Below are 15177 nucleotides of genomic sequence, written 5' to 3' on the forward strand. Positions count from 1 at the left end.
CATCAACCTGCTAATGAAAATACTGCCCTCCCTTTCACAGGTGGCATATGACACCAGAATGTACCTGGCCTCCACAAGGAAACCCTCCAACGGCTTTGAGCACCAACGGCAAATGCCAACCTCACGGTCTCCTCTCTCGCACTCCAGTCCCCAGGAAAAAGCAAATACATAAGCCACCATCTGGGGGGGGAGGGGGAGCAGATCCTCTAGTTTCATAACTGCATGCTGTCAAGCTGGATTCCAATTAAATTCTTCCTGTGCCCTAACACAAGCTCTGCTTCTTCCAGAAATTTCTCATCACCTGAAACACTTGGCCCTGTCCTTTGCTCCCGCGCTGTGTGCTGTACTTTCCAACACACCCTCCTCATCTCAACGACTGTCCTCTCCCCTTACCACTATTGCAGGGACCAGTCGCACGCAGTTGTTAGGTGTAGCTTTAAGCTGCCAAATTCCTCTCACTTCTGCAAAAAGCAGCGCTAACCAGCATCCTCTGTTCAAACTGTGCATACTCTGCATCTCAAAGTTCCTTTTCTGCAGCGTTATTTAAGGGAAAACAGGCAGCAGCCAGCACTGAGGCACTTCCAACCGCAGCTCTGCACTGCTTCTAATGCCAGCTGAATACAGCCAGCACAGATGTAGAAGGGGGGAATGGGGTGGTGCAAGTCTCTCCTGGTCCTTCTATCGCAGGGACGAAGAAGGACTCCTGCCTTGGATTTTCCCCCCTCCTCTATCAGTGGTCTTTAACACGATCACAGTATGCACCACAATGCTTTAAAACAGCAAAGCTTCTGGAAAACCCAAACAAAAGGAACGTCACCCGGTGACGTCAGCCTATACACAGCCCTGTGTGGTCGCAGCACATAAGCAAATCCATTCTTGTACTGCTTCCCTGAAAAGCTTTTCAGTAAATGCACTCATGCTACTACAGGAGCTTCTCTCAGCAATAAGCCACCCATCTGCCATCAACAAGTTAGGACTAAAGGAAGCCACAGCTGCGGAAAAAGAAAATGTGAGCTTCAATTAACCAGCTGAGCAGCCACAGAGGATGAAAACTTCTTTAAGCATTGATTTTAAAATTCCAGACCTGTCAGAGGAGATCAATCCCGTGATTTCAAAAGGAATATTCCAAGAGAGCATCGTGGATTCAATTTTGCACTGATATCAAAGGACACTAAGCCCAGTAAATTATTCAAAGGCTATCTTACATTAGAGCCTTTTACAGACTCACGGCGTTGAGTCTAAAACTACGACTGAATGCAACCTCCAATGTGCTCAAAAGAATGGGTAAGTTCCTGCCTTTCTATATACCTTGTATAATGAATGACTGGCTGTGCTTTAAGGAGCAGTTAGGTGCTAAAGCATATTTTTCTGCACTGAACCTTATGAAAAAAAAATGTTTTCTGATTCTGACACTGTAAATGCCCCGTAATAAGAGATAAAGACTCATCCTAAGTGTAATACCCAAGTATTCTGTGTTTCATAGTAAGTTGTTTCTTGCATTTAGAATTAGCTTGTCAGAAATGCATGGCAATGTTATCTGCAGTGAAATCTTCCGTGGTGATGTTCAAAGTATACTGATAAGGCTATCTTATCTTGTTGTTTTCCTAAATTATATTCTGCAGGCTTACATTTCAAGTGGCCATTAGGGGCTCGTATGCTGGCAGCACTATATGCAATGAGTATGGTTTTAAAAATGCTGCCTGCCTTGGGCATGGCTTGTCCACCAAAATGTCGCTGTGAGAAGCTGCTCTTTTACTGTGACTCTCAGGGGTTTCACTCAGTGCCAAACACCACTGAAAAGGGCTCGCTAGGTTTGTCACTGAGGCACAATTATATTTCTGAACTTGAAAGGGATCAATTTGCAAGCTTCAGTCAACTTACTTGGCTTCACTTAGATCATAATCAAATTGCAACAGTCAGAGAAGATTCTTTTCAAGGACTGTATAAACTTAAGGAATTAGTCTTAAGTTCCAACAAAATCTTTCATTTGCCAAACACAACTTTTAGCCAGCTGCTTAACCTGCAGAATTTGGACCTCTCTTTTAATCAGTTATCCTCTCTGCACCCCGAGCTCTTCTACGGTCTTCGCAAGCTACAGACCTTGCAGTTACGTTCCAACTCCCTGCGGACCATCCCGGTCCGCTTGTTCTGGGACTGTCGTAGCCTGGAGTTCCTGGATTTGAGCACAAACCGCTTGCGAAGTTTGGCTCGCAACGGATTTGCAGGATTAATCAAGCTGAGGGAGCTTCACCTAGAGTACAACCAGCTGACAAAGATTAATTTTGCTCACTTCCTCCGGCTGAGCAGCCTCCACACGCTCTTCTTGCAGTGGAACAAAATTAGCAACTTGACATGTGGGATGGAATGGACCTGGGGCACCTTAGAAAAGCTAGATTTGACTGGAAACGAGATCAAAGCCATCGACCTAACAGTCTTTGAAACTATGCCTAACCTTAAAACCCTCCTAATGGATAACAACAAGCTGACCACTCTGGATTCCAAGATCCTAAGTTCGCTGACAACCCTCACCACCGTGGGCCTCTCCGGCAATCTGTGGGAATGCAACCCAAAGATCTGCGCTTTGGCCACATGGTTGAGTGGCTTCCAAGGTCGGTGGGAGCACTCCATCCTCTGCCACAGCCCCGACCACACCCAGGGAGAGGATATTCTGGATGCAGTGTATGGTTTTCAGCTTTGCTGGAATTTATCAACTGTTGTTACGCCCGTGGCTACGACATTCCCAGCTCCGACCACCGAGTACACAAAAAGAACAAGCTCTTCTCATTTCCATATGGGAGACAAAGAGATTCCAACTACGGCAGGCATGGTTGTTACCACCGAAGAACCTTTCCCTGAGCCAAACAATGCCATCTTCACTCAGAGGGTAATTACAGGAACAATGGCTTTATTGTTTTCTTTCTTTTTTATCATTTTTATAGTGTTCATCTCCAGGAAGTGCTGCCCTCCCACGCTAAGAAGAATTAGGCAGTGCTCAATGATTCAAAACCACAGGCAGCTCCGATCCCAAACAAGGCTGCATATGGCAAATATGTCAGACCAAGGACCCTATAATGAATATGAACCCACCCATGAAGGACCCTTCATCATCATTAATGGCTACGGACAGTGCAAGTGCCAGCAGCTGCCCTATAAAGAATGTGAAGTATAATACCTACATGCCATCCCAAATTAAATCAGATAAGTAACCTATTTTAAAATTGTAAGGAACCTACACCAGATTCTAATTTTTACAAATGTTGACATAAAGCCTAATTTTCCAAGCTACTTAATGGAAACTTTGTTAATGGAGTGGTGCAGTATTTTTAAGTTTTTTTAAAAAAATAAATCCATAATATTTTCAGTGTTAAAAAAGCAATGATGACATTAAACTTGCACTCCTAACGTCTAAAAGTCTAAAAAACGCTCACCTCAAACTATGTAAAATGTTTCATGTTACGTAATTATATGACTGTGTGTAAATATTTATACCCAAGTCTCCACATCCTACTTTTTCTAAGGAAAACAGTCCAAGGGGAAGGATAGAGGATATCTGTACAGATATCTGCAAGGGGGACATACACTCCGTTTGTTCCACTGCAGCTGTAGGATCCCAAACACTCCAGCTGGCTCCGTTCACTCAAAGGCAGCCGTGGAGGAAGATCTTCCTCCTCTCATAATTTCACTCCAGTAAAAAAGGGGAGGGGAAACAAAACAAAACGAAAAGGCAACAAAGGTCCAGGTGGGGATTTAAGTGCATCGGGGGCCAGTGAATCTCTCTTAAATACAGGTTTCCCATCTGCATTCACAGTCTGTCTTGTTTAAACGGACCTTTGCTAAAGCTCAGGACAGACACGGAAAGGAGCAGTTCACACCATCACAAATTAGCAGGATGGTCACTAATTAGCAGGACGACTCTCCAGGCACTTACAAAGCAGGCAGCACAGCTTCGTTAGGAAGGCTCATTACAACGGGATCGATTCTAAATATGAAGTACATTAAATTCTTATCAGCTCTCTGGTTTGACTTGATGCTTTTCACCAATTCAGGCTAATTACTCGCCACTATGAATAAACGACGCGTCAACGTCTTTTCATGTGTAAATACCCTTAATGCAAGTATTTCTTAATTAAAAGTAAATATCAACTGTGAGGTTAAGAAGATGGAGGGAAGGAAGAAGCCTCTCTTTGTCCCCCCGCTAGCCTCCCAGCTGAGGCTTCCTCTTGCCTGGAAGCTATTTTCATGCTCTAACTCCACTGGTTTCTCTGGAGACAGAATTAGTCCCTGTGATATAAATGCTCACTTGCCCTCCTGTTTCAAAATTAAAGGTAATTACCAGTTAAAAAAATCAATAATTACATACCTTCTAATAAGTTAGGATAATATAACTAGTTTTTAGAATAGTTCACTGAAAAATGTTTCATTTCTTACTTGATACGGGACAGAATCTAAACTACTATGTCTTTTAAAAAATCATATATAAATATATATACACACACACTTCATTCTTAAGGAGTAATTTGCTTTCTTTAGCCAGAAGTACCATATTGCTATTATACTATATTATGAATTGATATGTAAATATTTGCAGATCTATGCAGCAATGCTGGTACTTGGATGCCAAGGGGGCAGGGGTGGGGGGTGGTCTGCAAAGGATTACATGATTTTTTAAGTCAACTGCTCAAATATTGTAAACATTCTAACCAAAGCTAAAAGAACCCAAGGGATGGAATTTTTATATATATATATAGATACATGTATGTATAATTAAAAAGATGTGTTGTGTCCAATTGCTGCAGTGTTAAACAACTACCAGCACACACCAAGAAAGAAAAAACTCCTCACAGTGTTGCCATACCTTGAAGAAAACAGTAATTACAGTATGCTAATTGTGTTGTACTAAACTATTCCGCAAAGTTTTTAAACAGAAAAAAAAATCACTGCATAAAAATCTGTCTGCTATTTCACTCTGCTTTTCTCTATCTGTATTACCAATTAGTGAGGTATTTAGGGTGCAATTATACAACAGTTTGATGTTTTATTGTGAAATGAATTTGTCCAAGGCAATTACAGTAAGATAAGTGTGACTTCTGTTAAGATTTTACATAAAGATTTTTCAGTTACTGGTTTTGAAGATATTAATTCACATAATTTTCCTTTTACATACAGTGCCCTTATTACAAAACAAATATTTTGTTTACTTTCCATGATTACTTTAATGGAAGAGATTCAGTGAAGCCTCATGGTTTTCAAGAGAAATCCCTCTGAACCCTCATAACCATTTACACTCCAACAAGTCAATTTACACCTATTCTAGGGAATCAACTACTGCTTTTAACTTAATACAACAAATCCTGCGGGGCAGGTGGACAAAGAGCAAATATTCTGTATTTAAGTAAATCGAGCCAGGCCAGACCTAAGATGATAAATACAAAGATGTATTGATATCCAAGGGTATTTAAGCTGCTTGTGGAAAGACTCGCTTCATTCCTTGCTATGAGTAAGTGCTCACAGCTCTTCCCTGATGCCCTGGCTTTTGCTCTGAGCGTGCATCCCCCTCTCAGCACCAACCTGCCTCTACCTGTGCACCTCTCCAAGTTAACTTTGTGTTAACCAACACCATGGTCTGCACCACTGGGAACCAGAAAGCAGACACTTTGGGGAATGATATTCACATACAGCTGTAGGGTGCCAGCAGCGACAAGTTATAACTGAGCTCATTAATTATACTGGCAGCCAAATAATCTTGCTACACTATCATCCACCATAAGATGTCAATACTGAACTCTGGTGTCCTCAGCTGCATTAACAACAAGGAATTCCACCTCTCTGCTCCACACACAGCAGAAATCCTTGCTCTAAGACAGTTCAAAAGTGTCCTGGTTTGAGCCAGGATGAAGCCAATTGTTGTCGAACCTGAGTCAAACGATAACAAAAAGGTACCATGTCAGTCTTCCACACAGGAACAAGAAGTGGCTGCTTGACTGAAGCACTGAGGCTCCTCCCAAGGAGGTGCTTTCCCAACACCTCAGCTCTGCACAGAAACCCACTCCATCTTTATTAGCTTCCAATTATACCCAAGAACAGTCAAGAGATGCTCCAGCAATGCTGGATTTAATCCTCTTCTCCACCCCAGCCACTGATACACATTTTCCAAGCATTAAAGCAGTGTTCCAGTGACTCTCCAAGCAAACACGGCCAGGCACCCAACTTCTCTACCCCACCAGCATCCCCAGTTTCCACTGGTCCTGCAGTGCTGCCTTAGCTCACAGACAGCCAAGCAGACCAGCAGACACAGCCTAGCACTGTTTCATTTTACTTTGACTCTCTGTACTACACACTAATACACAGCCAATCTCCCAAATGCTGTGGTTTAATGTCTGCCATTTCCAAAGCCACTTGTTGCCAGGTTCCAGGCGTAAGCAAAGCAATTCCACAAACATTACATTTAGGATAACAGGGATCATAAAACTTGCAGAATGTCATACACTAGCAGTGAAGTCAACTTAAATTCCCTAAGGAAGGACAGCAAACGGCAGGCAAAGCCATTGCTCTACACAAGGACACGACCACAGGCCGTTAATTTTTCAGGCTTTGTTCTGGTTTTTTTTGTTCTTAAAAAAAGTTAGTCTTCCATTCTCAATTGCTTGTGACTCTTCCAGGCAAGGAGGGTATCGTAATAACTGCATTACTCAGCAGTCCCTGATTTATTTTGTTTATGAAACAAGAACCATGATGATTTACTTCAAATTCATTGTATTTCAGTATGAGCAGTGGCTGATGATGAGAGGTTGCTTGCTTGCTCTCCCGAAATATCATCTCTGCTGCACAGCTTCAGTTTCTACAGGCACTAAAGGGCACTACAGGTGTTTCACCACCTCTAGGCACAGCCTCATGAGTGTGTTCAGGGCCCTTTAGAAATGAAAATTTCTTCTACTGCTCGTGATCATTGCCCCATCCAAAGATCTCCTCCAGCCCCACTGACCTCCAGCCAGCTTCTCCTCCTTCTCACCCTCACATTAGTGAAAAGCAAACCTAGCAGCACAAGTTCAGTTTTTGAGTCATCATCCTAGAACAGGTCTGAATTAATACTTTCAGCTCCCCTCTCATTAGTCACTCTGCATTAGATCATCGTTTAAATGCACACAACTAAAAATGACTTGATAAGGAGTAAAATAGGTTAGCATTTAGTCGCCAGCTGAAGTGTTCCTCTGCACAGGGCTTCCATCTCCTATCATAGAAACATAATTAATGCTGCTCTATCAATGTTTGGTTTTGTTTGCTTTTCCCCCAAGCAGAAATGATCTGATTTTCTCAGTGATAAGCCTACCCTGCATGCAAATCTAAGCATCTTAGCTTATGTCCTATTACTCCTCTTACAAGACAGTGGCCTATAGTCAACATGTAACATCAGAAATACCCAGTGGCTTTAAAACAGCAATCTGCACTACACACTTTTTAAAATGTGTTTAAGTTAATTTCCCTACTAGTTTAATGAAAATAAACATGATTTAATTTTCTGATCTGTGTAGCCATCAAAACCCATCTGTTCAGAGCTATGAAATCTACCCAGAAACCAAATTCCATTTTTCTTATGAAGTTTTCCATAAAAATTAAAAGTTCAGAGAGGAATATTGTAGTATTTCTCCTTCCTCCAAAAAAAGGAACAGTTGCACAGCAGCAGCAGCTCCTCCCCCTCTACACCTTCCTCCATTGAGAAGTCCCATATGCTAAAAAAGCCAGGCTTTGCTTTTTAAGCCATCACATTAGTAGGATGCTTAAAGACCATTCAGAATCAGCTGGAAATCCAGGATTTCACATCTTGCACAAAAACCTTTTGAGTGGTATCTAGGAAAAGGTGACAGAAGCTTTGACGGATGTCATCAAGCCTCAGATGGGGCAAAACTTTCTCTAAGGGCAAAATATCATGCAGCTTGTGCCTCTTTGGGGTAAGCAATGACAGGCTACATCCTTTAACCACTCCACTGTAAAAAAAAGCAAAAGCAAAACACACACCATTTTTCTTTGTGCTAATGAAGACAATAGTAAGTGAACTATTCTATTAGCTTTGCAACCACAGATTCAAAAAAAGTCCTAGAACCATTGTATCTAAATTCTGTCTGAAGAGCCAACTTCTGGCAGGAGGGGGTGTAAGTAATGGAGTAAAACAAAGTGCAGTGTACAGAAAAATTTTGTTATTAAAATTGTGTATACTGTAAAACTGAATTTGCCTCTTTCTTCCTCCCTCCCTTTTCAAACATAGGTGTCAAAAGCTCATTCCTCACAATACATAAAGACCAGTCTATAACCACTACCCAAAGCAGACAAGCCAGGTTTGGGTCAGTTCATTTGCCATAATCATACTGCACCTCCTGTTTTACTGCAATAGATGAGCTGGCCTGCACAGCTTCTTCCCAAACAAGATGTCTCTTGACTAGCAAAAATTGTTGGTATAAGCAAGGTGAGAGTGTGAAAACCAAACCCAAGCTGAACTCCTGGCTCTTGAGATTGAATACCTGTATCAGAAACAGCAGAGGCAGTAGTGTCCTCTCCAGCAAGACCTGGCAGTGGCTGCCTGCAGGGCTCCAAGACTGCCTCTGTCCCCAGCTGCTCCCCTTGAGTCTCCTGGTAGACCAACCATTGGTTGCTGTGCCAGCCAGGAGTGTGGCTTTTCCAAGAGAACCATCTTGCCAAGAATTTAGCGAGGACAAACACTCCGTGTAATTTTGAGATGTCAAACTAGCAAGACGTAACTTCAGCTTTGAATTGCAGCCATCGAGAAAGTGTCAGAGATACAAAATGTTCTTTCTAAGGGCTACTGCAAGGAACATAACATGTTCAAAATCATGGTGCTTCAACAGCATGAGAAAGATTTCTCATTTAGAGAACTGTGACAAGTTCACAGACACAGCCCAAAAGCCTTCATACAAGAGCTGAACAAAGAACCAGTTTCAGGATGTTCCAAGATGATTACATGCACCAAACTGCCAGCTAAAATCAGTTGAGTAACTAATCCATAGCTGCATTTACTTGTTTTTTGCAAAAGGTTTGGCTAGAACAATTTCTCAAGGGTTTTAAATGTCAGTTGGCTAACTGCTCCTCAAATCCTTCTAATGCCTCAAAGCAGCACATGATAAATCTATTTTCTTGAAACTGTCAAAGAGACTAATTTTGATATAAAAAGCATCTCAAATGCAAAACTAGTTGTCACAAGCAGAGGTAAGGTACTTTGGAAAAAAACAGTATTCTGAAAATACCATGCAAAACCTTGAAATCCAATTAATAACAAGGAAATGTCAACATCACTAGCAACTTACTTTTAAATGTAGGTTGTGTTAAGACAACTGCAAAAAAACCTGAGATTTAATAACCTGACTGGGGAGAACTGCACAAATGAAGTGAAAATTGCAGTACATGTGGGAAAGCACTGGATCCCTCCTCCAGTGAGTGCAGAGGCCAAGGGCCAGGACTCAGTGCTCATCCATCAGAAAGCCCTGATGGTGCTATTTACTGCCCTTTACTCTGCCCTTGTGGAGAAAAGATTTCAGAAATCACTGTTACCAAATCAACAGTTTCGTGACTGTTAAGACACTAGGAAAACAATAGTACTTTAATTAATTAAAGCTCTGTCGTGGTTGACATCAGGAACTATGTGCACTGAGAGTTATCCCATTTAAACAACAAAAAAAATTACTACCATGGGCTCATTCACAAAGTTTCATGTTTATTTCAGTGATAAATGACCAGAGAGGTTTGGCTACTAATCAGGTAGGTTTGGCCTAAGTAAATGTTTCTGGGTTTAGAGGCAACCAAAATATTATTTTGCTTCTTCTGCTGGTTTTAATCAACAAGGTCTAAGAAATGTGACTTTTTCTTCTTTCTTAGTTTGCTAAAATGACAAGACCAAAGACTTAAAATATACACAAAAATAATTTGAGACCTTCTGAACTGGCAGCATAAGAAACAGAGGGGATCTTGAGTTCAATACAAGATCTTCTCCCCCACAAACACCTCCAACAGAGAGGCAAAACTGAAGTGCTACTCTCTTCTACCAGGACATTTTAAGAAAAGTAGTTAAGTCTTCCTTTAAAACAAAAAAAAATAATTTAAAAGCTGTTCAAGAAACTTACTGCTGCTGTCTCCCAGCAGACTCTACTACTTGTATGTCCAATACTCAAGCAAACTAGACACAGAAAAAGTGCTGTTTTCCTTTTCCACCAATCCTTGCCCCTGAAGAACAATGCTGCATCCACTGTTTGATATAGGTTCCTCATATTTTATGCTAGTTTAAAAAAGCAGCCTTATTTCGTGAGAAGTCTTGAAGTAAGTGGAAAAGGTCCATCCATCAAGAAGGTTCTTAAATAATGAATGGGCCATAGTTCTTTACAGTCAGAAGTAATTAATTTTCTGTATTATAATCAGGAGAATAAATCTGGAAAATCCTTTCTAATGGCTCTGAATCTGAAAGCAGTGTTGCAGCTGAATTTTTAATCTTAAAATACAGGAGCAATGAGGACTTCTGCTGTTTAAACATACAATCTTCTACCAAACAGAACAGCTATACTGCATATTTAATAGGTAGAATGGGTTTTGCAAGACTGCATGAGATTTAAGACAGCACTAGATACAGGAAATGCATTTCAAGTAGAAAGGTCCTTCCAAGATACTTCTCAACTGTATGGCTATAGAAATTCTGTGAATATCTTTGATGAAATGTACAAAATTCTGCAGAAAAGCTTGTTACAAAAAGTAGTTTTACCCACATGCTTTAAAAAGGTGTTAATGCAGAACTCAGCTCAACCCTACAGCCAGTGATCTTATTGGGATGCATTTGCTCTCTTCCCTTTAACTAACTCCTAAATAATCCATCACATATCCTCTGCCTCAAAAGCCATGTGCTGTTAGCTATCAATTTCTGCCATCCAATAGATTGCTTCAACCCTGATATCACCTTAAGTTTTTTTATCTTTCAGAGAAATAAAAACTGTAAAATTTACAGAGCTCTTAGTAAAGCTAACAATGACACAAGCTGTTAGCAGTGAGAAATGAGGGAAGTGGACAGAGACACAGGCTGCAAGCCAGTTTCCACCTGTAAAGACACCACACAACAGCTAATGAAGGGAAAATACATATGCATTGCCCTGCACTGCAGACACTTTCAGCAGCTTTATTAACAAGCTCTACTTTGAGTAAGGCAAATTTTAGCTACCCAAGGTGACTCACCTGACCCAGAAGGCAGTGAAACAGTGAAAACCCTCAGCACACACCTATCAAAGGATGCAAGTCAGGAACAAACTAAGAACAGAGTTGAAAAAAACACACAGCAGGCCATTCTGCAAGCCCCCAGGTCTAATCACACACCTTTCATTTAAAGAGAAAGAAATATTAAAACATCATCTCTGTTGTCCTCAGGATAAGACAACATGCTTCAGTAAAGACCTGGAACTACTTATTGATGGAGTCTAGCCCTGGAGCATGCCTTCCCCAAGCGAACAGCAACAGCTGTTGTGCCAAGGCCTACAGAGAGATGGGATTAACTCCATGCTTGAAATGCTGGTTGAATAATTTAAAGGCTAAGGAATCCCTCCTCAGTCTTTCCAGATAGTTCTGAGGATGGAAACAACTGCATTGCTGCTTCCAGGTAGGATAGACACCAGGCTCAGGGGAGCAGCAGACCGTGCAAGGCAGAGCCAGAGCACTGGCAGCCAAGCCTGGTAAGTCCTAATGACAGCTGGGAGCTCTATAGGTACCAAGTGGATATCTTTAAGGTTCAGAACTTCAAGAATTTAACAGCCATAGGGCAGGGAGGAAGAAAAAAAAGCATCTCTAGTTTATATTCTTCTCTATGGATGGCTGGTTTAGCTCTGGGACATCTATTAGCACCACAGCAGCTGTGGAACTTGGAAGTAAGAGAGCTTTGACTACACGACAGATGCCTTTTGCCTGCAACTAGCATCCAGCCCTAAGACACCTGGAACTTCAAAAAAAGGCTAAGATTAGACATTTGATTACACTGAACTACAGAGAAAAATACAGTAAGCTTTGGCAGGTACTAAATCTCTAATATGTCACAGTGCTCCTTGAGCAAAGCAAAACTAGGATATGTTTCACAAGTCACCAGAGTCCATAGTGACAGTTAACTTTTACTGACACTACAAAGTGGCATGATCAATGTCCCTTGTATCATGAGTTTTACTCTCTGCCTGTGAGTGGAGAGCAAGTATCTAGACCAGCAAAGTCCTTTGGGTGAGGAACATATGCTGCCCATAGTTAAAATAATTGAACACTCACACAGTTCACTGTGTAACATGCTGTAACAATGAGGACTAATGCATGTCAGATATTTACAGACCACAAGTGCAGCTTTAATACACCTTCAGAACTGAGAACTACTGAACAAGTTGCAGTGCCTCCTCCACTCCAAGAGCTGGATTTGTCAGCCAGGTAGGTATTTGTTGACAAAGCTGAAACTTAGAGAAAACCTCCACTTTGTTCCAAATGAGAGAAGTGTTTACAGAATGAATTCAAAGCTCTTGCTGCAGAGGTGTCTCCTTACCAGCAGAGACCGGGACAGCAAACCCCACCTGATACCCAGCCAGGTTATTGTGCAAAAAGCACAAAACCAGAAACATGACACAAAGATCTAAGGTGGAAGTGGTCAGCACTCCCCTCTACCGCAGCTCAAGACTCCTCCAGGACTTTCCCGTGACTAACAGCTGTCTGACTGCGCCGTAAAACATGACAGACAAGTGAAAGCACTGACAAAGTGGGAAACTACTCCAGTGCACCATGGAGATAAATTTCAGGGATATTACCCCTTCATATCTACAACTGTCTGTGGACAACAATTAACTTGACAAAGCATGCCAGTGAGAGTGTCCAGAGACACATGAAAAAGTTTTATACTACATTCAAATGAGCTGACACTACTAGACTGCAGCCTGCTTTCTTCTTCTTAGTGCGCACTTGATCATTTGAATATACCACAGTAAAGCTGTATCATCAAGATAGGGACTTCCCAGCATCTACTTTTACTGTCCATTTATTGAAAAACAGTAATCTTCATCAGGCAAATTACTAAGTGATCATCTGCTTTAAAAACAGTTTCGGTTGTTCAGGCAAAGGCAGCAACGTTGCAGCACATTATTTGCTGCAACTTCTCTGACTTCAACCTGTGCTCTAAGAGTCAAGAACAAGATTTAGTCTGTACTTGGGGACTCTCAGATATCCACTGGGAACCATGAAAATTCAAGGACACCACTCCAAAAGAGATGTTATGTAAATAACAAAACAATCCAAGCACTCCATTCTTCCAAAACTTTTGTTACATTACAAATACAAAAAATAATAAAAACAGGTGTGACACTGAAAATTCACCTGAAACATGAAATGTACATTAACTATATGCAACCAGTGACCCTGGGGTACTAACTGAAAGCACTAATAAAAATTAAATCTCAAAAAACTCCCACTTACAGGGAAATCTACCTGTGGAGGGCAGAAAAATTTCTAAAAGTTCTGCAAAAAGATACTTACAAGGTTATAACAGCTTAGTACCAGACTCCTCTGCTCTTATGTTAACCAATAAATAATGTTATCTTCATAAAAGTACATCAAGTCTCACCATATCATCTTACCCTACCACATGTCTGTTGAAATTTTGTACCTACTACTTTACAACTAGATTTTTCTGAGCTTTTACCCCAGTACCAGCTGTAGGAAATCTGCCTTGCACTTTGGGTATTTCCTGGTGCCTAAGCCTCCAGCTAGTCTCAGTTGCCATGAACCAATTTAAATGGGTAAACCAAGCTAAAAATAATACTTTTATCCTGTGGGGCTTTTTAGCAATTATTATATATTGTTTCCCACCTATGCTTATGCAAGAGAAATATTTTGGACTACTGGCAGGATTAGGACAACATGACAAGTCCACCTCCTTGACACAGACTGCTCAGAGACACAAGGTAAACTATGATAAGGAACAAGAACTGGTTTCAGTGATCTGAGTCAGGAAAAGAAAAAACCCACATCCATTCTGAGCAGAAAAGAGGACTAGTTTGTGATTATTAAAACAGCTTCTACCAAGGCCATTAAACAGCTTGATTTCTATTTTGACAAATGTTTTTGATTTGGTTTTTTGGGGGGGTTTTATATAATGCAGTTACCACCAGGAAATGCCTATTTCACCAGTATGTTATCAAAAGCATTCCACTGCCTTTGAAACACAGATTTCAAATTAGGAACATATTTCCAGTCTCTTAATACATAAAAAGAGAACCTCCAGAAGTCTTACTTCCTCGTACAAGAGCAATAATTTGCAACTTCACTCTTGTAGACTCATCCCTAACAAAGGAAAATCAGGAGAACATACAGGTTAGTCCTCTTTCAAACTCCTTTATGTCTTTTAGCTTTAATGACAGCTGACCAAAATCTTCAGGACTGTTCCACGCAAAAGCCCTAATCCCTTCAACTTGCTCCAGAATTCCCTCTTCAGGGTAATGCTGGAAGCAGCAGAAAATGCTGGGTCTGGTCAGCAGATGCTGGGGTTGGTTTAGAATCACAGAACTTGTTGGGTTGGAAGGAACCTCTAAGGATCATTTAGTCCAAACCCACTGCAGTAAGCAGGGACATCTCACACTAGAACAGATTGCTCAGAGCCCCATCAAGCCTGATTTTGAATGTCTCCAGGGATGGGCCCCCACCACCTCTCTAAGCAACCTGTTTCAGTGATCCATCACCCTCACATTAAAGAATTTATGTCCAACCAAAAATCACGCTAACTTAAAAACATCACCCCTTGTCCTACCATTACATGCCCTAATGAACAGCTCTTCCCCAGCCTTCTTATAGGCACCTTTCAGGTATTGGAAGGTGTCTGTAAGGTCCCTTCTCTTCAAGCTGAACAACCCCACCTCCCTCAGCCTGTTTGTAAGCAGTTCACATCTTAAGGACAATCAGATCCAGACAAGATGAAGCGATTAATTTCATCCCCAGCCCATGCAGGAACCCAGTTAGTAACCTGTATATCCGTCCATGCACCCACACACTCCTTGTGTTCCAGCCCCAGGGATAATGATTAATTTCATTCAAATACCTTCACAGGCAACAGTAACTGTGCAAGTCCTCTTTCAAGCAATGGTGAAATCAAACCTTTACAATTACTGCCTAGTGCTATCGATG

At 41.3% G+C, this 15177-nt stretch overlaps 2 protein-coding genes across 5 annotated transcripts in view; one reads left to right on the forward strand and one right to left on the reverse strand.

Moving 5' to 3' along the window:
* The window catches only part of CTNNA1 (catenin (cadherin-associated protein), alpha 1, 102kDa), a 103115-nt gene that overhangs the window by 55916 nt on the left and 32022 nt on the right, over nt 1-15177 (reverse strand). The window contains exons 7-8 of one of the 4 annotated variants that reach the window (XM_009999948.1): nt 12116-12137; nt 2624-2629 (exon numbers count right to left, since the gene is read on the reverse strand). The exons of 2 other annotated variants lie outside the window; for them this stretch is intronic. In XM_009999948.1, coding sequence (XP_009998250.1) covers nt 2624-2629; nt 12116-12137 — 28 coding nt within the window. Of the gene's footprint in view, nt 1-2623; nt 2630-12115; nt 12138-13207; nt 13229-15177 lie in introns of all 4 variants that reach the window. One more of the 4 variants, XM_009999947.1, reaches the window with a different exon arrangement.
* LRRTM2 (leucine rich repeat transmembrane neuronal 2) lies at nt 863-3244 on the forward strand. Its single transcript, XM_009999946.1, has 2 exons — nt 863-1284; nt 1623-3244. The coding sequence occupies exons 1-2, from the start codon at nt 1281-1283 to the stop codon at nt 3167-3169; spliced, it is 1551 nt and encodes a 516-aa protein (XP_009998248.1). The 5' UTR covers nt 863-1280; the 3' UTR covers nt 3170-3244.

The sequence above is a fragment of the Chaetura pelagica genome, unplaced genomic scaffold (assembly GCF_000747805.2).
Source record: "Chaetura pelagica isolate M959 unplaced genomic scaffold, ChaPel_1.0 scaffold296, whole genome shotgun sequence".
Taxonomy (NCBI): domain Eukaryota; kingdom Metazoa; phylum Chordata; class Aves; order Apodiformes; family Apodidae; genus Chaetura; species Chaetura pelagica.